At 34.0% G+C, this 24,860-nt stretch overlaps 1 protein-coding gene across 1 annotated transcript in view; it reads left to right on the top strand.

Annotated features, from left to right (window-relative positions):
- Positions 1–24,860, top strand: part of EYS (eyes shut homolog) — a 1,986,267-nt gene that overhangs the window by 296,087 nt on the left and 1,665,320 nt on the right. Inside the window, 2 exon segments of the mRNA NM_001374351.1 lie at positions 3,874–4,067; positions 6,694–6,821. Of these exon segments, the coding sequence (NP_001361280.1) occupies positions 3,874–4,067; positions 6,694–6,821 (322 nt within the window).

Below are 24,860 nucleotides of genomic sequence, written 5' to 3'. Positions count from 1 at the left end.
AGAGTGGGGACTAAGGGGAGGCAAGTGACTTGCCTAGGAAATCAAGTTTAAAGAGGCACTTGCTTTCACATCCCTTCGAGTGCCAAACCTCACTGTACAACTCTGCTGTTGATAGTGTATTGACAAATAGGCATGGCAAGAAAATTAGTCTTAATAAATCTAAAGGAATACAAATCATATCATATATGTTCCTCAACCCTCACAAAACTAAATTAGAAATTAACAATAGAATTGTTTCTAGAAATCTTCACATATCTGGAAATTATTATAAATAACAAATTTCTGAAATAACCTGAGGGTAAAGAAGAAAAAAATAACATGGAACCATATGAAAAATTATGAAAAATAACATGAAACCATATGAAAAATATGAAAAATTATGTCTTAAAAATAAGACAATGCTTAGCTAAAACAGTGCTTATACTGTGCTTAAGCACTTATAACAGTGCTTGTAGTTCCAAGTTTCTACACCAGAAAAAGAACTCTCAAATCAATATTTTAAGCTTCAGCCTTAAATAAATGGAAAAAACCCCACATTAAATGCAAAGCATACAAACAAAAGAGAACAGTAAGATTTGCACAGAAATCATTAAAACTTCTTAGAGAAAATCAATGAAACAAAAAAACTGATTTTTGAGGAAAACAAAATGGACAAATCTTTAGTCGGAATGAACAAGGAAAAAATACAAGGAAAGACACAAGTAAATAAAATAAGCATTGAAAGTGAAGACTCATTAATGACCACTCAAAATTTAAAAGATTATAAGGAGATATTATGAACAACATTAGGCAAACAAATGTGACGACTTAGAGGAAATGAATACATTCTTAAATATATATAAATTACTAACAGTGACTCAAGAAGAAATGGAAAATTCATATAGACCTGCCAGATATTTAAGAGATTAGTACCAATCCTCGCTAACTGGCACTAATCTCTTAAAAGAAGAGAAAAGGAAAAAGAGAAGAGAAAGGAACACTTTTGAAGTCATGCTATCAGGCCAGTATTACCCCCATACCAAAACCAAAGACAAAGCTTCCACAAGAAAACTAAAGACCAATATCACTTATGAATAAAGATAGAAAATCTCCACCAAAATATAAGCAAATTGAATCCAATCACATATAAAAATATTTTTTTCTATCCTGATAAAGTACGATTTTTTCTCCCAGGATTCAAGATAAGTGAAAGTCAATTAATGTGATATACCATATTAATATAATAAAGGACAAAGCCTACATAATCATCTCAATAGTTGCAGGAAAAACATATCACAAAATCTAACACCTATTCATTATAAAAACTTTCAACAAATTAGAAATAGAAACACCATCCCTCAGCCTGATAAAAAGCATCTATGATAAATATGTCCAGGGAACACCACACTAAAGGTGTCAGGCTGACAGCTTTTCTTGGAAGAATTGGGAACAAGACTATGATATCTACTTTCACCATTTCTATTTAACACTGGAACATAGGAGGTTCCAGGCTATTTGTTAGACACACACACACACACACACATGCACACACGGACATATTAGTTGAAAGGAAAGCAGTAAACTGTCTTTATTCACAAATGACATGATCTAATATGTAGAAAATCCTAAGGAATCCCCCAAAGAACTACTAGCACTAGTAAATGGATTTATACAGTTTTCAGACTACAAGCTAATATACACAAGTAATTTGCCTTTCTGTATATTAAAAACAATACTTCAAGGCCAGGTGTGGTGGCTCACACCTGTAATCCCAGCACTTTGGGAGGCCAAGGTGGGCGGATCATGAGGTCAGGAGTTCGAGACCAGCCTGGCCAACATAGTGAAACCCCATCTCTACTGAAAATACAAAAATTATCTGGGCATGGTGATGCGTGCCTGTAGTCCCAGCTACTTGGAAGGCTGAGGCAGGAAAATCACTTGAACGCAGGAGGCAGAGGTTGTGATGAGCTGAGATCATGCCACTGCACTCCAGCCTGGGCAACACAGCGAGACTCTGAAAAAAATAAATAAATAAAAATAACATTCAAAAATAAAATTAAGAAAGCAATTCTAGTTACAAGACCTTAAAATGCTTAGATATGAATTTAACATATAAATGCAAGACTTTATCTTAAAGCTATGCAACAATGCTGAGAGAAATGCAAGGATAGCCAAAGAAATGGAGATACATTGCATATTCATTGATTGGAATTCAATCTTGTTGGGATGGAAATTTTTCCCAGTTTTATCTATTGATTTAATAAAATTCCTATAATATTCCAACAGGCTTTTGTGTAGAAATTGACAAGCTCATAGAAAAATTTATAGGAAACTACAAAAAGAATCCATAGCATAGCCAAAATGATTTTTGGAAAAAAAGAAGGAAAGGTTGAATGACTACCCAATTTCAAAACCTACCATATAGCTATATGCATTATGTATTTGTCTGGTCAGTGGGTTATTGCACATAAAAAGGTATATGAATCAGGAAAAAATAATAGATATGCCAGAAATCAACTTTCATATTTATAATAGGTCAGTTTTAACAGTTGCTAAACAAACAAACAAACAAGGAAAGGTCAGTCTTAAAAGAAAAAAGTGTCATAACAATTGTATGTGTATACGTGAAACATATAAGCTAAATCATTATCCCACACCATATAAAAAATAAACTCAAATGGATTAGGAATCTAAACATAGGAGCTAAAATTATAAAATATATTAAAATGTCTTCATGACCTTGGGTTAGGCAAAATATTATTATAAACCAATTATATGATACCAAAATATATGATATAAAAACGACAAAATGGACTTAATTAAATAAAGGAAAAGTTGACAAATTGGATTTCATTAAATAAAAACTTTTGCTATCCAAATGTCAACAAGTGAGAAAATGGAAAGCCAAATCTCATATATCATAAAGGACTTTTATTCAGTATATACAAAGAACTCACTCAAAAAATGCTCTCAACATAAGAAAGCTGATAACACAATTTAAAAATGGTTAATAGATTTAAAAAGACATTTCATTTTTGAAGATACACAAATGATTAATACACATACCAGAAGATGCTGAAAATAATTAGCCATTAGTGAATGAAAATTGAAGCCTCAGGGAGATACCATTGTACATTTACTAGAGTGACTATAATAAAGAAAACGGACAAAATCAAATGTTGGCAAGTATGTGGATTAACATAAATCTGACACATCGCTGGTGAGAATGTTAACATGGCACAGCTACTTTGAAAAACAGTTTAGCAGTTTCCTAAAATATTAAACATGAATTTTCCACAAAATCCAGCAATTCCACTCCTGGGAATCTTTTCAAGAAATACAAAAAAAGTATATTCCCTCAAATAATTGTATATGAATTCATGATTCATGAGAACCAAAAACTGAAAACAGATGTCCACTGAAGGATGAATGGATCAACAAAATGTGTGTATTGTGAATTACTCTTTAGCAATATAAAGTACCAACTACTGATACATGATACAACATGAAAATTCTTTAAAAAAATTGCTATGCAAAAGAAGCCAATCACAAAAGACCACATACTCCATCATACCTTTCTAATGAGATGCCTGGAACTGGGCTTGGGTACCAAGATTGACTACAAAAGAGCTCTTCTTTGGGTAAAGGAATTGTGCTAAAACTGCATTGTGATGATGCTTGAGTAGCTCTATACATTTGCAAAAGTTATTGTAGAATTGCAGTGAATGAATTTTACAATATATAACTTATACTGCAATACATTTGTTAAATAAAAATATTTCATAAACTCTAGAGAAATTTTCTAGAATGTTTTGCTACATATCTATGCTCATTTCTTCTTTCCTTCCTTCCTTTTCTTTTTTTTTTTCTTTCTTGTGTGTGATTTTTTTTAAGGTCCATTCTGTGAGATGTCAACAAAACCTTGTGTTTCTCTGCTTTGTTGGAAAAGAGGAATTTGCCCAAATAGCAGTTCTGCTTACACTTATGAATGCCCAAAAGGATCTTCCAGCCAAAATGGTGAAACTGATGTCAGTGAGTGTTCATTAGTACCATGTCAGAATGGTACTGACTGCATCCAAATATCAAATGTAAGTCTCAATCCAAAATATAAGTGAGTGGTTTTAAATTTTTTTTACTATTACCAAGCAATTTGAAAAGAATAAATAATTAGAATCCTTATTAAGGTAGTTTAATTGTTAAACTCAGACAAACAAGAACAATCTACTTATTTTAATTTTTTCTATTTATGTAGGAAAGAACTTTGCTCTTCCATCAGTATTCTCCCTTTTAAAAGAATATAAATTTGTACACTCTTCATTTTTACTTATTGCTTTATCTTTTAGTTATTCAATATTGTTATACTTTACTTTTTCAATTTAACATTTAAATAAATAAGAGTAGGAAATATTTCGTTAGCTCTTCTCACAAATTACTATCTTTTCATTTTAGATTCATATTTGTCATTAACTCTTTAAAGAACTTTAAGAGATTATTTTTCCAACCTTCTGAACTTTTTGTTACTAACACTCTGAAAAGGAATTTTTTTTTTTCCCTGGAGAACTGTCCATTTTATCAAAAAAATTGCCGAACTTTTGCTGAGAAGAATTAGTTAAATTATATAGAACATAATATACAGATAAAAGTTTATAGAAGAACATTTTTTACTCTACCTGAAATTTCTTCTACAATATGCAAAGATTTGTTACGAATGTACAATATACTAGACCCAAATATTTGGAGATACAAGGGCAAAGAGCAATAATACATGCTTCTTCTAAAAATCAAGGAAACTATTATTGTAGTAAGCAGACTATGCCCCTCGTCCTCCACCAAAAAATAAAATAAAAATAAAATAAATAAACATGTCCATGCACTAATCCTGGGAATATGTGCATGTGTTATATTACCCAGCAAGAGGAAATTAAGATTGCAGATGGAATAAAGGCTGCTAATCAGCTGATGTTATCTTGGATTATTTGGGTGGATCCAATGTAATCACAATGGTCCTTTAAAATGGAAGAGAGAGATGGAAGAATCAGAGTCAAAGGGGGATTTGATGATGTACTGAGGCTGGTTTTAAAGATGGAGGAAGGGACCATAAATGAAAAAATGAATGCATCCTCTAGAATAAGCTGGAAAAGTCGGGGGAACAGTTTCCTGTAGAGCCTACAGAAGGACACAGCAGACATCTTGGTTTTAGCCTTCTGAAACTTTTCAGACTTATGACCTGTAGAACTCTAAGATAATGATTTTTTGTTGTTGTTGTTGCTTTAAGCTACTAAGTTTGTAAGAATTTGCTATTTAAATAAAAAGTTGTTATATAAATAGAAAACTAATACAATAATCAAGAACTATTAATAGTATCATTTAAAATGTTTTGCTTTTAAAGTTGACAATAATGAACAATTGAACACATTCTATAACTTTACTAGTTAAAAGAATCTTAATATAAGAAGCGACTTTTAATGGATGTATGCTTAACTATTAAATCATAGAAGTACTTTAATTCTATTTTGCTTCTCTATTATTCATTATTTATATTCTCTACTTAATATTCTCATTATTTAATATTCTCTATTATTCATTAGAATTATTTTGTAGATAAATTACTTGGAAGATTGTACATGTTATCATTTGTACTGCTACCATGTTTGAGCTTGGGCAAGCTATATACCTCTTTCAATGTTAGTTTTGGGTTAAATTAATAAATTTTGATTGGATTCCATGAGAATAAAACAAAATCATCAATTTTAAGTATATGGGCTTTTTACCTTGGAATCTTAATAAATCTTGTTGTTCAGATAAATATGATAATGAAAATGATGGTAATGATGATGATGTTGATGATAACGATTGGTAATGATGATGATGTTGATGATAACGATAATAAAGAAAAAAGAGAGGAAAAAATAAGGAGGACAGCAAGAGGAAGAAATATGATGACTAGGTTGTATTTTGAATGCAGGTGAAATTAACTTTTGCCCAGCAAATTTAATTTCATTTTATTTTTACCTGCCCATGGATGCATGTACTTGTCAGGTGCCAATAGTTTATTTTCTATGCATAGTCACCCCAAAACTTGGTGGCTTAAAATAATTATTTTATTATTATCTCTTATGGTACTGTGAGCTGACTTGTCTCAGCTAGGATATTGTTTAGAGTCCCTCTGAGGTTGCCATCAGAAAGTGTCTAGACTTGGACTTCATCTTGAAGGTTTTCTTATTCATATGTCTGGTAGTTAATGTTGGCTGTTAGCTTGGCCCACAACTGGGCCTATTAGCCACAATCCTAAACGTGATTTCTCCATGTGGCCTGTGCTTCCTGAGAGCATGGTGGCTGGGTTCAAAGAGCAAGCATCCTAAGACAATAAGATAGACTCTATATGGCCTTTAAAGCATCATTGTCTCCATGGTCTCTATATGGCCTTTAAAGCATCATTGTCTCCATGGTCACAATCTTGCTTACATTCAAGAGGAAGGGAATATAGTCGCTAACTCTCAATAGAGGAACTTTGATTTCACATAGCAGGAAGAGTGTGTGAGATGGGAGATGGCATTGTGACATTTTGGAAAATAGAATCTGCCACATTGCTGACAGATAATTTCTACTCCAAGTTCATGAAAATAATTTTAACCCTTCTCCAGGTAAGAACCCATTCATTACCTTTGAAATATCCAAAATACTTCATAAAAATATTTTTTTAATCTTTCCTAGGATGTTATGTGCATCTGTTCACCAATATTTACAGATTTGCTTTGTAAGAGCATTCAAACATCATGTGAGTCATTTTCTTTGAGGAATAACGCTACATGTAAGAAATGGGAGAAAGATTATCATTGCAGGTATAATTAATTTTCTGTTTATTTTTAATACAAAATACATGGATTTTTAAATCATGTGAATAAAAATATAATGATGTTCTGGTTTTAACCCTAACTTTTACTTAATGGTATATAATATTCTATTTTAAGTTAAAGTAAAATTTTTTTTGCATGTTTTGGGTTAATTGTTGTGGTATTAATTTAAAATAAATATTTGAGAAATTCTCAAGCATAATTTAGCTGTACAGTTATAAAATAAATACTTTGTTTCATAATGGAGGTTTTAATATAATCAAATAATAATTGAAGGTCTAGAAAGAAAAGAGAGAGATATGTCTCCATAGTATTATTTCTATTATACATATATAATGTTGAAATATTTTAAAATAATAGAATAACTATTTCGTCCTGTATTTCACAGACCTCAGCAGATAGATATTAGTTAGGGTCTTTAGGCAGACTTTTAGGAATTCGTTCTTTCTTTAAGTAATAATTTGCCACAGATTACTCATTTATAAATGGCAGAAGTGACCCAAATATCTGGGCATATAATTTAGTCAATTTTAAATAGCTTTATAGACATTTTCTCACATCATTAAGAAATACAATTTGTACTCTTCACACTTGCTTGACTTTTATCTGACTGCTTAAAGTAAATTCTGTTGGGCATTATTGAAAAGCAGTAAGTAGCCTCAACATTTTAGAATATTCTTAAAGGCAGAAAATTAACATGTGGGGTACAGAATAGCCTTGGAACACACTGAAAAGAAACTTAGAATATGCATTCACTTCACACTGTATGATACTTTAATCTATTTCAAAGGAATCCAAATTTAAAGTTTTTTTTTTAATTAACCTTTTGAAATGTGACTTTTTCAAAAGAAGTGACAATAAACCTTATTGCTGTATCAAGATATTGAAAACTCTAACCCATTCGGTCAAATTTTTGCATGCCTTCAATCGTGTATTAATTCATCAATAAACCTAAATGCTATCCTTTTAAAAATATATACTTTTAATTTACAATTCTATTTGTATGCCTTAATGTGCTAGTATATTAGTGAATGTACTTAGAAAAGTGATCAACTTAAAAAAAAACAGATACATCTCCTCCCCAAACATAAAACTGACTGATTAAAAAAAATTGCTAACTCTGACTCAGGTGAAATAATGGAGATATAATAAATATTAATTAAGTATGAAGTTGAAAAAAAGACAGGAAATTAATCTTGAAATCTATTTTTCTGTTCTTATGTGGGTCAAAGAATATCAGTGAATATAATAATAAAAACGACTTGACTTCAATGCTTTTATGTTAAGGATTTATCTATGTGTTACTAACTTATGAGGTATGTTTTCCTAGGTCAGTGACTCTAACACTTTGAAATTAGAACTTCTTGAAGAGCTAAAGTACAAATGGTTGTTCCTTGTCTCTAGTGTTTATAATTTAATAGATCTGGGATGAGGATTGCAAATGTACATTTCCAATCAAGTCGTAAGTGATGCTGATGCTCCTGATCTGGAGACGCCATACTTTGAGAACTATTAGTCAAAATGAGCTTGGCCTTAAACAGCTTCAATGAGGGAAATTGTCTTATACCTTCCACCTAGTTTAACTACTCTTTTCTACTGAAGTTTTACTCTTCTGAATTTGGGAGAAAAAAAAATGTGTTAAGGTGAAAAGGAGTCAAATGTGGAAAGGAGAAGAATAGAGTGATTATGGTGATATTAGTTTCCCTACCTGAACATATGCTATAGATCTAAATTTATATGGGTAGATGAGAGAGAAACTGAAGCAAAATTACCTCCTTGAGAAAGACAGTGAAACATTGGTTATGGAAATTTTTATTTGGTACCTAGTAACTTAAAGCAATACAGTTAGAAAGAAATTAATTTTCTCCTGTAGTTAAAAATCAGAAAATTCCTTACCACCTAGAAGACTGAAAGCTTTAGGTTTCTATGGGAAGTTAGCATAAAAATGTTATTATTATGAGCAGAAAGAGTTGTAAAGTATCAAAAGTGGCAACGCTGGGAGCAGGTAGCACACAAGTAGAGTCTGATAGGAAAGGAAAAGGAATAACTGATGTCTTGGAGGTATCAGACAGATAGAATACAACTTTGGTGACTCTCTTAAATTATGGAAGAATGGTTTGATTGTTTGTGTAAATACTTTGGATAATGATTTGAAAATAAAATGGAGTTTGTGAAATATGGCAATTGCAAAAAAATGAAACAAATATTTTAAAAAGGATACTTGACCAGTATTTGGGTGGTGGTTTAGCCATCCAAATACTAGGAATTCCTACAGAATTCCTCTCACTCCTCTCCAGCATTACTGCTCTCCGTCCACAAAAGTGAAATAACTATTTTACCCCCTACTTGCTTGTTTGGCCCTAGAAGGTAAATTTTTTCAAGGTATATTTGGCACTTTTGCATGTTGATACTTGAACCATTTGGAAGAAAGTCTGCACTTAAGATTAACAGTGAAACTCCTACTAGAGGTTTTAAAGGGAAATGAAAGTCACACTCTACAGTCACACTAAGAAACTGTATTGCAGCATGTAATTGTGCAACTGGAGGTCATTTTGCAACCATGAAGTCCAGCAAGGAGACAAAGCCAAAACAGATATAGAGCTGAAAGGATTAAAAGGAGAGCCAGAACAATGATCAAATTCTTAACGAAGAAAGAACTACCTATAGACAGTTTAACAATATGAGCCAATAATTCTCTGCATTGGTTTAGTCTGTTTGAGTTAGGATTATGTTATTTACAACTGAAAACTTTCCAAGTGAATATACTGAAATTCTTTACAAACCACTGAGTTAGATTGCTCACATATTTTAAATGGTTAATCTTCAGCCATACAAGTAGTTTTATTGGCCACTCAATTATTAGTCATCTACTAAAAGAAAATCAAATATTTCTGTAATATTGCTAACTACTTTATGAAAATGATTTTGAATTACTATGAAAATCTACTCTACTATAAGGCATTCAAGAAGAATGTGTTTTATTCATTTCTGTATTTCTAAATTATTTTACTACGCTATGTATAGAATATTTTCTAACTAATTTATTTGATTCATTATATAATTTGTTTATAATAATTATTTTGGATCTTACTGATTGAAATGGAAGGTCTTGACTTGGGCTGTGACATGAAATGACTAATTTATTTAATTTAAAGAATATTTATATATTTTTCAGAAACTTTCCTACTCGAAGTAAAACTCTTCTGCAACCATAAAAAAGGCCAAAAAAAATTAAAAAGAAAAAAAGCTCTTTTCGTAAGAAACTTACATTCCAGTAGGCAGATACTGCTTTAAATGATCACTCTGACTCAATTTTATTAAATAGAGTGTTGGTGTCTGTTCCCAAGGAAAGGGAGACCAGCTAGAAAGCTACTATGAGTATGTAGCCCAGAGTTGGTGACTGACACTGCCATCAAGATGACTTGTGATTATGGTAATTAAGGATCAGATCTGGAATATATTTCTAAGAATAGTTCAATCTTTTGCTGAAGGATTAGATGTGAGGTAACAGAAATAAGTCAAGGGTAACTCCAAGGTTGTTTGCTCAATTGAAAGGTTGGGAAATAAACCTAAACAGTTTTCTATTACCATTTCCAAAATGGAAAAATCTGTAGAAAGACGGGCCTGGTTGGCAGGAGTGGAAAACAAGATGTCAGTTTTGAACATGTTAGACAAGACACCTAATAGAGCCAAGTAGAGATATTGAAGTAGATATCAAGTATGTTTCCATTTTAGAGAAGCTATCAGGGCTAAATATATAAATTTGGAAGCCAGTGCCAGAGACATGACATTTAAAACCAGGAAACTTGCTGTGCAGAAACATTTTAGTTTAATTATATTCAATTTTTGTCTATTTTTGTTTTTGTTGCATTTCCTTTTGAGAACTTAGTCATTAATTCTTTGCCTAGGCCAATGTCTGAAAGAGTTTCTCCTAGTTTTTTTTCTAGGATTTTTAAAATGACAGGTCTTATGTTTAAGTTTTTAATCTAACTTGAGTTAATTTTTGTAAATGGTAAGAGATAGGGGTCTAGTTTTATTCTTCTGCATATAATTCTTTATTTTTCCCGCACTATTTATTGAATAGGATGTTCTTTCCCCAATGTATATTTTTGTTGACTTTGTCAAAGATCAATTTGTTGTAGGTATGTGGTTCTCTATTCTGTTTCATTAATCTATGTGTCTATTTTTATATATCAATACCATGCTGTTTTGGTTACTATAACCTTTTAGTATAATTTTAAGTCAACGGAGTGAACAGACAGCCTATAGAATAGGAGAAACATTTTCAAGGAAAACATCCATCAAAAGTCTAGTATTCAGAATCTAGAAGAAACTCAAACACCTCAGCAAGGAAAAAATCAAATAACCCCACTAAAAAGTCAGCAAAAGGCATGAACAAATATTTTTTAAAAGAAGATATAAAAGCAGCCAACAAACATATAAAAATGCTCAACATCTTTAATCATCAGATAAATACAAATTAAAACCACAGTGAGGTGCCATTTTATACCAATCAGAATGGTTATTACTAAAGAGTCAAGACACAACAGATGTTGGCAAGGATGCAGAGAGAAGGGTATGCTTACACACTGTTGATAGAAAAATAAATTAGTACGTCTCTATGGAAAACAGTATGAAGATTTCTCAAAGAGCTAAAAATGGAACTACCATCTTATTCAGCAATGCTACTACTGGATATCTAACCAATAGAAAAAGAATCGTTATATCAAAATAGCACCTGCACTCATATGTTTATCACAGTACCATTCACAATAGCAAAGTCATGGAATCAGCCTAAGTGTCCATCAATGGATGACTGGATTAAAAACATGATACACACACACACACACACACACACACACACACACACACACAGCACGAAATACAACTTAGCCACCCAAAATAATAAAATCATGTCTTTGCAGTAGCATGGATGGAACTGGAGACCATTATTATAAGTGAAATGACTCAGAACCAGAAAGTAAAAAGCCTAATCTTTTCATTTATAAGTGGGAACTAGACAATGGGTACACATTGACATATAGGGTAGAATAATAGATATTGGAGACTCTAAAAGGTTGGATGGTGGGAGAGGGTGTAAGAATGAAATATGAACTATTGGGTAAAATGTTCACTATTCGGGTTATGGGTACACTAAAAGCCCAGACGTCACTGCTATGTAATATATCCATGTTAAAATAACAAAAAACAAGCAATCAAACAAAAAACTGCACTTGTAGTCTCTAAATGTAAAATAAATAAATAAATAAATAAATAAATAAAAGAGGTTAGCTTAGAGAAAAATAAAAATAAAACAGGAAACTCAATGAAATTACCTCACATTGAACCCAGATAGGAACATGAGAAGGTTTTCGACTGAGACTTGGGACACTCATATTTGAGGGACTTAATGTATTAGAACATGAGATTTAAAAGGACTCCGTGAGTTACGATGAGAAAAATACACACAATTATTAGAGAAGCTAATAAACTGGCAACTAAGGAAAGTTCAAAATAGTTTATTTTTAGATAGTAGTAGAAATGGGTTGGGATATAGGGCACAAGCAGAAGAGTTAGCTTAGATAGGATGGCGATGTTGAATGAATTGTAATAGAAGGAAAAATAGAATAGGTTGCTTTGAATGTGTGGTTGTTGAATCGTTTGGAAAGTGTCTTCTGATGGCTCTGTTACTCAAGTGAAATAAGCAGCAATGTCTGATGAAACAGTAATCCAAGTGAGTATGAGGAAAATAGAGTATTACTGATATGCTACAGCATCTCCTTGAAGTTAGTGAACACGAATTTAAAGTAAGTTCAGTCTACAATAATATGTGTCAATCTCAAACCAAGTGTAATTTACTCATATGCCTGTCAGAAATAGCTAGGGTGTTGAATTAAAGTAGGGTTGAGCCTTTACCAGGCTATGACAATGGAGGGGAAAGAGTGATTTAAGGGTGTATGCAATTAGTGATTATAGAAGTAAAATGTGTAATCTAATTCACACAAGGAGGCAATAGAGAATATGATGGGGATGACAGACACTGAAGTGTTGGTAGGGTCAATGGATTGTGGGATGGAATAAACATTGGGGGAGAAAAGGACTACAAGGAGTAAATTAGAAAGAGAAATGAGGCCGTGCATAGAATATAAAATACTTAACGTTAAGATTATGTAAGTTAACATTGAGAAGATAATGTAGTTATACATTATGGTAGTATATAGCATACTAGAGTGGGAGTAGGTTGTAGAGTTAGAGGGAAGATTCAGATCTTTGAGTTGAGACAGTATGCTCCTAGGAGATGCTAATGTTGCAAATAAATAAACTTTGCAGATATTGAAATAATGAAGGCACTTAGGTGTTCTCCATGCCTTGGCTATTGCGATAAAGAGGTTGTGATGTGTTTGCATGTGTATGTATGTAATATTACACAGCTACATAAAGAAGGAAATTCTGTCATCTGCGACAGCATGTATGAATGTTGACGGCATTATGCTAAGTGAAATAAATCAGCCAGATGAAGACAAACACTGTATCATCTAACTAACATGTACAATTTTTAGAAGTCAAAGTCATAGAAACAGAATACTGGTTTTCAGGCAAGTGGGGCTGAGAGAAATTGGGGGGTGTTCAAAGGGTTATAATATTGTATATTTCGGTACAGTTAGAAGGGAGAACTTGAGATGTTTCCAAGACATAGAAATGGTAAATACTTGAAGTGATGGATGCCCTAAATCTGACTTGATCATCGTACATTCTAAGCATGAAACAAAATATCACATGTATCTCATAAATAGGTACAAACAGTATTTATCAATAAAAAATAAAGACAAAAAAATGAATAACTTCTGGGAAATTAATGTTCAAGGTAATGACTATAGCTAAAAATGATGCATTGCATACTTGAAATTTGCTAAGAGAATAGATCTTACCTGCTATCCCCCCACACATACAAATGATAACTGTGCAAGGTGACAGATATGTTAACTAAGGATAATCATTTCACAATATATAATATACCAAGTCATTATCATGCTTTACACTTTAAATTTGTACAACTTTGTCAATTATGCTCAATAAAGTTGGAAAAAAATAACAAAGTAAGGTTGGGATTGCTGGGCGCGGTGACTCATGCCTATAATCACAGCACTTTGGGAGGCTGAGATGGAAGGATCACCTGAGGTTGGGAGTTCAAGACCAGCTTGACCAACATGGAGAAACCCCGTCTCTACTAAAAATACAAAATTAGCCGGGCATGGCGGCGCATGCCTGTAATCCTAGCTACTCAGGGGGATGAGGCAGGAGAATGGATAGAATCTGGGAGGCGGAGGTTGCAGTGAGCCGAGATCATGCCATTGCACTCCAGCCTGGGCAACAAGAGCGAAACTCTGTCTCAAAACAGACAAACAAGCAAATAAAGTAAGGTTGGGATTACATTAGAGAAAGATATAACAAGTCAGATGTTAAATGTGAAAGAATTAGAGGGGATGCTCAGGAAGGTTAGCTATGAGTATGACAAGGAGAAGATATGGGTAGCATGGTTTGATGGCATCATCTTGAAATAAGTAAGGCTTTTAAGGAAGAGGACAGGACATGAGGAAAAGATGAAGACAACTATACAACATGTAGACATTGAGCTGTGAGAGAAGAGGGAGAAAGATTAACCACCACTTGAGAGTTTACAGTCAAAGGAAAGAGATTCCTAAGAAGAATATGAAAGAAGTGTACAGAGCTGCTTGGGGGAAAAGAACCACACGGTGAGGGATGACTTGGAAACCATTGACTTCCTAGGATATCTGAGGTAATGGTAATAAGGGAATAATTTTATTGGCCTCAAAGGTAGATCATAGTGGGTTGATTGTGAGTGTTGGCATAAAGTTAATAGTGCTGGGTTTTTTCAGGAGCTCACAGAGCTCGATAGACATTTGGAAATTTCTCCAAAAGCAGTGCTAAAGCTACAGGACTCTGTGCTCCACTTCACTTACAGAGGTGGCAGTGTCCACGGCGCTGCAGGACACAGCTGCAGTGATGCTTCCTAGGGTCCCTGATCACCTCTTGGATGGAGGTTCATGGGTAGAGAAGGGAAAGTCATTGTGACTTGACATGTAGGTTTCTGAATTCTCCACCATACTTCCCACTTTTGTAGAGTGGAAAGTGTTTATTCACCAAAATCACTAAATGGCTTTGAAGATTATCATGAACTACAGTATTAATATTGCCATTTTATACACATACACACACGCACACACACACACTCTAATTTTTACTGAATGCAATGACTCCAATATTCTCAACATATCAGGAGGATCAAATTTTTACTATTTAGAGTAAAATGAGGAAATGAACCAGGAAATAAAGTTTCGTTAAACCAGCTGGTGTCTTTCTCATATAACAATTTTTCAAGTCTGAAAATCAACTATTTAACCAAATTAATTGGGAGAAAATTTTGTAAAATATGCCACTGACTAGATATTAGAGAAATATGAATACTATGTTTTTAAAAATCAGAAATGTGATATAGAGAATTTTGCTTTCTAAGCCTTTTATTTTCTCCTCCCAAATTCTGAGATATTTCAAGGGATAGTGGTATTCTTTTTTATATTCTCAGCTTATTGTGGTTTTTTTCTGTTTTCTGTTCCCTGGATTTAGATTATTATAACTTACACTACTTAAATTTCAATTTGATGTATTAACATAATTTCCCCCACCCCCATCCCCAAGTCAGTTTCAGCATTTATTTTATTTGGCTTGTGATAAATCTCACCATGTCAGTCAGGGGTAAAGTTAAGGTTTTCAGTTTATGTCACAAATATAACTAATTAAGTATGCACTGTGACTTTGAAATAGGACACTGCATTTGCAGAAATGCATAGGTTGACATATTTCAACATATAATAAAATTATATTTTCTTATTAATTTTGAAAAATGATTGTTAAAATAGCAATCACATATTTGCATGAGGAAAGTATTAATTAATGGAATGCTTCCACTTGGTCACTCAATACTTTTCAACAGGAAAGCTTAATCTTTTGCAGTTAATTATCTCAAAAGCTGGGCTGCTACATTTTTCTTTGCTTGAAATCAATAGTCACATTTATAAAGCTAACTTTTGAATCAATCATTCTGAAATTTAACATAGGGAAACATTTTTTAAAGTTTAAATATAGTTTTAACTTCAGATTCTGGTCACAAACTATATAACTATTAAAAATATCTAGGACATTGTTGCCATTTTCTCATCAAGAGTAGCTTTTGCTACTATTAGTACAACTTTACATTCTGTGGTATTGTTATAGGGGACAGGAGGTATCCTGTAATCTGGCCCCCTAAATGCCTCATATGAGAACATATGTTCTCATCAGTATAAACTTCCTTCCTTGAATGTATTAATTTCCATATAAAAAATAATAAGTTAGTACAGACATATGCAGATGAAATTTGAATTAACATCATGAAATCTTTAAGTTTTCCTGGCATACCTGATTAAAGAAACCTTAGCCCCATAATGCTCTGCACAACCTCCAATATTTCTTAATATCCAATATTCTTCCACTTTGCCCTCTGTATCTCATTTTGTCCACGGAATATTTTCCAAGTATCCACAATATATTTTCTTTTTCTTTATTTTTTTAGTTTTTTAGAGACAGGGTCTCACATTTTCACCCAGGCTGGCATGTAGTGTTGTGAACCAAGCTCATGTCAGTCTCAACCTCCTGGGCTCATGCAATCCGCTCACCTCACCCTCCCAAGTAACCGAGTAGCTGGGACTCTTCACCTGGCTAATTTTTTGAAAAAAAGAAATTGTGGATATGGGGTCTTACTATGCTGCCCAGGCTGGTCTGGAACTCCTGGAGTCAAGCAATCCTCCTGCCTCAGCCTCCCAAAATGCTGGGATTACAGATATAAGCCACCACGCCCAGCCCACAATATTTTTTCTGTACTTTCTTTCTTTTTCTTACTGAAACCTGAGGACAGTTTTTCTTGTAGCCTTCTTAGTTGGTCACTATTCATTCTTCTACAGTTGTGTACCACAGACAGTGAAGTGTATAGATAGCGTTGCCCTTGTTGCCATATTCAGGCCATTTTCCCCCTTCTCCTTCTGAAAACCCTAGCCAGCAGCTGTATCTTCTCTCTCTCTGACTCTCTCACCCCCTCCCCCTCTCCCTGACTCCTTTTCTAGTAGCTTTTTTCTCAGTTTCTGCTTATCCTTTACTAAATGTTTTAGCATCTAGCTTGCTGACCTTTTCTTTAACACCACTGTGGTTATATTTTTTGATAACTTTGGTATCCCTCTTGGAAATCAACTCACTTTGGTTGTTTAAATTTTTTGATAATTATTTTGCTAATTTCCCCCTCTCCTTCACCTCAGTCCATCTCCCATGGTCTTATCCTATAAGTTATCATGCCTGTAATTGCATACCCTGCAATATCTTTAATTTAAATTCTTTCATTCTCTGATCCCCACTTCCTGTATTTCAAGTTCACTCACTCATGTACTGTAATGAAAAAATTTCATAAATTTTTTAAAAAGCAACAGGACCTCCAATTATATGACTACATTGACACTCCTGTGTCTAGTACTCCATGCAGGTCCCCATTTTCTTTTAAAAAAACATACTTACACATCCACTTTCAAATTCCTTGATTCTCTTTTTCTATGTTCCATTGACCTGAAAACACCAAACCTGTTTAATTCTCATCCTACCATTAAATTCTTGTCCATTTTATATATATCTAATATAGCAGCTCAAACTTAATGTATTCCAAATTCATAATTGATTACTGAGCCCTAGACAAAGCTTCTTTTCTGCCAGTATTCGTTTACATTACTCTTTGATTTCTTCTTTTCTCTCTTTTGACACGTCTTGTCCATCAACAAATCTTTTGAACTCTCCCATAACTACATATCATGGATATGAACACTTTTATCATTATGAATGTTAACACCCTTGTTCAAGCCAAATTCTCAGCTGGAACATTTCAGTAGCCTCCCTCTTGACCTCATTGTTTTGAATCTTCATTCAGGTACATGTCAAATAGTGAATGGAAGTCTCATCAAAAAAGCTAATATTTTGGCGGAGATTTGAATGATGTGAGGGAATGTGCAGCTGTCTAACGGAAGAATGTTCATGGCAGAGGGAGTACCTATTGCAAAATCCTTGGCCTATTCAGGCCCTATCCATGCATGAGTCCAGACTAACTGCTCTGGAGAAAGCAAGGGAAGTAGCAGAAATGAAGTTAGAAGAGAAACCAGAATCTGGGGCAGCTTTAGATCATGAATGCTTTTGTAAAGTCCTTCATTTTCACTCTAAGTACAATGGCAAGTATTGCAGTGTTGCTGGCAAACGAGTTACTTTTATTTGGCTTATATTTTTAAATTGTCGTGTGACTGTTGTTTTGAAAGGAAACTGTACAGACACAAGGGCACATGCAAAGAGACCTGTTAATAAGCTATTATAGTAATTATAGTATAGTAATCTGGGTAGGACAGTGACTTAGATTAGAACTGGAGAGACAGCATAATAAGAAGGGGTTGGATTGTGGATGTATATTTAAGATGGAGTCAATACAATGTTTCTTTAGAGTGGATTGAATGAGAAAGAAAAAGAACAAATATATTGGCTCTATAGTTTTTGTCCTGAGCAGCTAGAAGACAGATTGTGATTATATTAGATGCTGAAAGTTACAGGTAAAGCAACTGTAAAATAGTTTGCTTCTTTATCATTTTTTATCCACAAAAAAGAATATATATGTTTTAAAATCATGTTATTCGTCTGCCAATGCCATTCAGGGGGTTCCCGTGCATTAATAAAACCTAAAGTATTTAAAATGCTTACAAGGTGAGCCATATTTTCCTCCTGCCTATCTCTCTGCCACCATCTCCTACTAAGTCACCACTTTGGTCTTTGAGATGTTTCCTGAATATCTCAAGGACCTCCTGCTTCAATCCTCGGTATTTGCCATTCCCTTTTCTGAAGTGCACATTTCCCAGAAAGCACAGTAGCAATTTGTACACTTCCTTCAGCCATTCACTCAAATATTATCTCCTCAAAGATGTTTTTCCTGTTGATCCTGACACAGCCTTGAAATACCTCTTCTCAATTTCTCCCTCCACTTTTATCAGATTTAATTTATTAATTATATAGCACCTCTGCCTCACAGCCTTGAAATACCTCTTCTCAATTTCTCCCTCCACTTTTATCAGATTTAATTTATTAATTATATAGCACCTCTGCCTATCTGTCATTACACTCATGTATTTATAATTTTCTCTCCCTTCCCCATAAACTAATGTATAATAAGGCAGAGAAGTTGCTGTTTTAATAGGTTTAATACTAGCTTTCTATATTCTAGGATAGAGGTATAGCATGTTAATTTTAATTATCAAATACAGATGGTTTTGTCTAAGATTCTTATTTTCATCTTTAAATAACTTTTACATCTGAATTATTTGCTTCCTGAAATCCGGGCAGTGACCTTGTTGCTCAGTTTATGCTTAAAAGATAAATTCGTCATATGAAGTAGTCCATAAATCTAAACATTTGTCTATGCCCACACAAGTCACAGTATGTAAGCATGCAATAGTATTGCAAAGATTATATTATAAGAATAAATCTTAATTTCCTTCAAAGGCCTTTTTGCCCAAGTAGCGCAATGGGTTCAATGACAGCATTGAAACTGATACAAGTTTTTGCCCATTCAGTATAATATTGGCTGTGGGTTTGTCATAGATAGCTCTTACTATTTTGAGATACGTCCCATCAATACCTAATTTATTCAGAGTTTTTAGCATGAAGCGTTGTTGAATTTTGTCAAAGGCCTTTTCTGCATCTATTGAGATAATCATGTGGTTTTTGTCTTTGGTTCTGTTTATATGCTGGATTACATTTATTGATTTGCATATATTGAACCAGCCTTGCATCCCAGGGATGAAGCCCACTTGATCATGGTGGATAAGCTTTTTGATGTGCTGCTGGATTTGGTTTGCCAGTATTTTATTGAGGATTTTTGCATCAATGTTCATCAAGGATATTGGCCTAAAATTCTCTTTTTTGGTTGTGTCTCTGCCCAGCTTTGGTATCAGGATGATGCTGGCCTCATAAAATGAGTTAGGGAGGATTCCCTCTTTTTCTATTGATTGGAATAGTTTCAGAAGGAACTGGTACCAGTTCCTCCTTGTACCTCTGGTAGAATTCGGCTGTGAACCCATCTGGTCCTGGACTCTTTTTGGTTGGTAAGCTATTGATTATTGCCACAATTTCAGAGCCTGTTATTGTTTATTCGGAGATTCAACTTCTTCAGGGTTTAGTCTTGGGAGGTTGTATGTGTCGAGGAATTTATCCATTTCTTCTAGATTTTCTAGTTTATTTGCGTAGAGGTGTTTGTAGTATTCTCTGATGGTAGTTTGTATTTCTGTGGGATCAGTGGTGATATCCCCTTTATCATTTTTTATTGCATCTATCTTATTCCTCTTTCTTTTCTTCTTTACTAGTCTTGCTAGCGGTCTATCAATTTTGTTGATCCTTTCAAAAAACCAGCTCCTGGATTCATTAATTTTTGAAGGGTTTTTTATGTCTCTATTTCCTTCAGTTCTGCTCTGATTTTAGTTATTTCTTGCCTTCTGCTAGATTTTGAATGTGTTTGCTCTTGCTTTGAAAACTGGCAGAAGACAGGGATGCCCTCTCTCACCACTCCTATTCAACATAGTGTTGGAAGTTCTGGCCAGGGCAATTAGGCAGGAGAAGGAAATAAAGGGCATTCAATTAGGAAAAGAGGAAGTCAAATTGTCCCTGTTTGCAGATGACATGATTGTATATCTAGAAAACCACATTGTCTCAGCCCAAAATCTCCTTAAGCTGATAAGCAACTTCACCAAAGTCTCAGGATACAAAATCAATGTACAAAAATCACAAGCATTCTTATACACCAATAACAGAGAACCAAATCATGAGTGAACTCCCATTCACAATTTCTTCAAAGCGAATAAAACACCTAGGAATCCAACTAACAGGGGATGTGAAGGACCTCTTCAAGAAGAACTACAAACCACTGCTCAGTGAAATAAAAGAGGATACAAACAAATGGAAGAACATTCCATGCTCATGGGTAGGAAGAATCAATATCGTGAAAATGGCCATACTGCCCAAGGCAATTTATAGATTCAATGCCATCCCCATCAAGCTACCAATGACTTTCTTCACAGAATTGGAAAAAACTACTTTAAAGTTCATATGGAACCAAAAAAGAGCCCACATTGCCAAGTCAATCCTAAGCCAAAAGAACAAAGCTGGAGGCATCATGCTACCTGACTTCAAACTATACTACAAGGCTACAGTAACCAAAACAGCATGGTACTGATACCAAAACAGAGATATAGATCAATGGAACAGAACAGAGCCCTCAGAAATAATGCTGCATATCTACAACTATCTGATCTTTGACAAACCTGAGAAAAACAAGCAATGGGGAAAGGATTCCCTATTTAACAAATGCTGCTGGGAAAACTGGCTAGCCATATGTAGAAAGTTGAAATTGGATCCCTTCCTTACACCTTATACAAAAATTAATTCAAGATGGATTAAAGACTTAAATGTTAGACTGAAAACCATAAAAACCCTAGAAGAAAACCTAGGCATTACCATTCAGGACATAGGCATGGGCAAGGACTTCATGTCTAAAACACCAAAAGTGATGGTAAGAAAAGCCAAAATTGACAAGTGGGATCTAATTAAACTGAAGAGCTTCTGCACAGCAAAAGAAACTACCATCAGAGTGAACAGGCAACCTACAAAATGGGAGAAAATTTTTGCAACCTACTCATCTGACAAAGGGCTAATATCCAGAATCTACAATGAACTCCAACAAATTTACAAGAAAAAAACAAACAACCCCATCAAAAAGTGGGTGAAGGACATGAACAGACACTTCTCAAAAGAAGACATTTATGCAGCCAAAAGACACGTGAAAAAATGCTCACCATCACTGGCCATCAGAGAAATGCGAATCAAAACCACAATGAGATGCCATCTCACACCAGTTAGAATGGCAATCATTAAAAAGTCAGGAAACAACAGGTTCTGGAGAGGATGTGGAGAAATAGGAACACTTTTACACTGTTGGTGGGACTGTAAACTAGTTCAACCATTGTGGAAGTCAGTGTGGCGATTCCTCAGGGATCTAGAACTAGAAATTCCATTTGACCCAGCCATCCCATTACTGGGTATATACCCAAAGGACTATAAATCATGCTGCTATAAAGACACATGCACACATATGTTTATTGTGGCACTCTTCACAATAGCAAAGACTTGGAACCAACCCAAATGTCCAACGATGATAGACTGGATTAAGAAAATGTGGCACATATACACCATGGAATACTATGCAGCCATAAAAAATGATGAGTTCATGTCCTTTGTAGGGACATGGGTGAAATTGGAAATCATCATTCTCAGTAAACTATCGCAAGAACAAAAAACCAAACACCGCATATTCTCACTCATAGGTGGGAATTGAACAATGAGAACACATGGACACAGGAAGAGGAACATCACACTCTGGGGACTATTGTGGGGTGGGGGGAGGGGAAAGGGATAGCTTTAGGAGATATACCTAATGGTAAATGACGAGTTAACGGGTGCAGCACACCAGCGTGGCACATGTATACATATGTAACAAACCTGCACATTGTGCACATGTACCCTAAAACTTAAAGTATAATAATAATAAAATAAAAAAAAACAAAACAAAAAAAAAGAAACTGATACAAGTAACTTTCCATCAGAATCCCCATGTATGCATGATGAAACCAAAGAGACAAATGTGAACTACAATGCTTTAAGACAAAAATTACAACTGAAACATTATAAAAATTACAAATATAACTGTTCATTTCCTGGAAAAAAATGTATCAAAATTTGATTCCAAGTTTTCAAACAAGTGATGAGAGTATTTCAAGTTACCACAGGCAGAGAAAACTATTTGAAGTTAGTTTATAACTATTTCCTTTCCATTTACTAGAATAGTATAGAATTTGAAAAAGCCATTTCAGCAGCTAGAAAACTTTAAGGAAAAGTATACTTCCAATTTGAAGTTAACTCTTTAAACAATATTTTTTCTAATTTTTTCCTTTATGAAATTATTATTTTAATACAGTAATAATTTTTACTAATTGTTAGTAAAATATTGAACATTTTATTTTTAATTGTATTAAATTTATGGGCTTTTCTTAATATTTTGAGAAAATGCATTTTGAAACCTATTAAAAATGTAGTAAATATTGTTTCACTGATTTTTATTTTATCAATTAACTTTAAAAATAAATAGCGGTTATAAATACTAGTAGTTCTGTATTACATAAAACATTTACCAAAATGCTGGTGATGGAATTTTGTTCTGATATTGCTGTTCCTACTCTATTAATGCTGTGTTCCCAACAGTGCCCGACACTTCTCATTAAAATCAATAGTGTGCATTCCATAGGTCACTGGACAAGTTAGGAATGCTATGTCCAAGAAAGAGTAAAGCTAATTAACTAATGAATATTGGCTTTATTGGCAAAAGGAAACCTAATAATAGAAAGATATTTAAATCAGTGGTAAGAAATCATTTTAGGAAGGAAAAAGTAAAAGAAGATAAGAGTATTGTTTTTGTCTCCTCTTTTCCACTATTATATTTTATTTTCATTATTTTTTTTCCTTCCCTTTCATGTATCTTCACAGATCCTCGCTGCTATCCTATGTATCATCTCCCGTTTTACCACTAAAATGACACCTTAAATATTTCCATCACAATCATGAGGTTACCCTTACTCTAAAGTCTCAAAATAGTTTTATATAAAAACAGACTATAAATTGGATGTTTTAGAAACATGGCGATCTGAAAGGTCTTTCTTTTCTCTCCCCCCCGTATTTAAAACAATTGGCCTCTGACTAAAATGTCTGCTGGACACCTAGAGTAGCTCAAATTAGTTAGCTATAAGTCTCTCTGAGCATTTCAACAGAAGTTAATGCACTTTTGTAAACACATTTATTAAAAAGGTCCATGTTGTTCCAGAGTTTGCTTTTGTTTACTTTGCTTTTGGTTTTCTCTGTTTTACATTCTTAAATGTCAAGGCTACTATTGAAACTTTCTTTTTCCTTGACAGCAGGCTGAGTTGATAGGATGACATTTTTCTTATGAGTAAGACTTGGAAGTGCCTCTTAGATTTCAAGCCGTCACTGGGAGTGGGGGATTGGAGATGATTGCCTGAAACTCAGTACGAAAATTTTCCCTTTAAAAACGAAAAAAACTTTTAAGTTCAGGGATACAAGTGCAGGTTTCTTACATAGGTAAACTTGGGTCATGGGGATTTGTCGTACAGATTATTTTATCATCCAGGTATTAAGCCTAGTACACATTAGTCCTCCGCCTTTGGGTCAAACCTCTCTGAGCCACACATTGCAGATAGTATTTGGGGGGTCTCTTACCTAGTGTGTACTGAGAGTAGAAAATCTTTGGCCTTTTTTTTTTTGGATCAATAAAACCTGCTCTGTTTAGAAACACTTTCTCAGAGTTGCTGCTGCCCAGTGTTCATCCAACACCCTTTGGATCTGATTCTTCTTAATGGCTGAATGTTGGTTCTTCAATTCATAGACCTGATCCTGTTCTTTGGAAACTGCAACACAAAATAAGCCCAAATGTCACATGTGTCTTTAACTGCTCTTGGCCAATTCAGTCCATTCCAACTCGAAAGGAAAATTGAAACTCATCAACTTTTAGGATATGCTAAAGCTCTTCTCTTCTTCTCTATGCTATTACATGCTCATCCTCAATAGGAAGGGATGCTACCTTTCATTAAGTTGGTATTTGGAGTGATTTCTGGATATCTAGCTGGCCCCTCAGAATGAGAGACGTAAAGTAAATATATCTTACTATCTGTGGAGTAGTAGAGTAAAATACATAAAGGTCTTCATCTATGGAATAGCAGAGTATAATAATGCACTTAAAGTTAGGACAAACTTAATTTTATTAACCACTCTAAAATTTGT

The sequence above is a fragment of the Pongo abelii genome, chromosome 5 (genome assembly GCF_028885655.2).
Source record: "Pongo abelii isolate AG06213 chromosome 5, NHGRI_mPonAbe1-v2.0_pri, whole genome shotgun sequence".
In the NCBI taxonomy this organism is placed as follows: domain Eukaryota; kingdom Metazoa; phylum Chordata; class Mammalia; order Primates; family Hominidae; genus Pongo; species Pongo abelii.
This window is presented reverse-complemented; position numbering and strand designations above follow the sequence as displayed.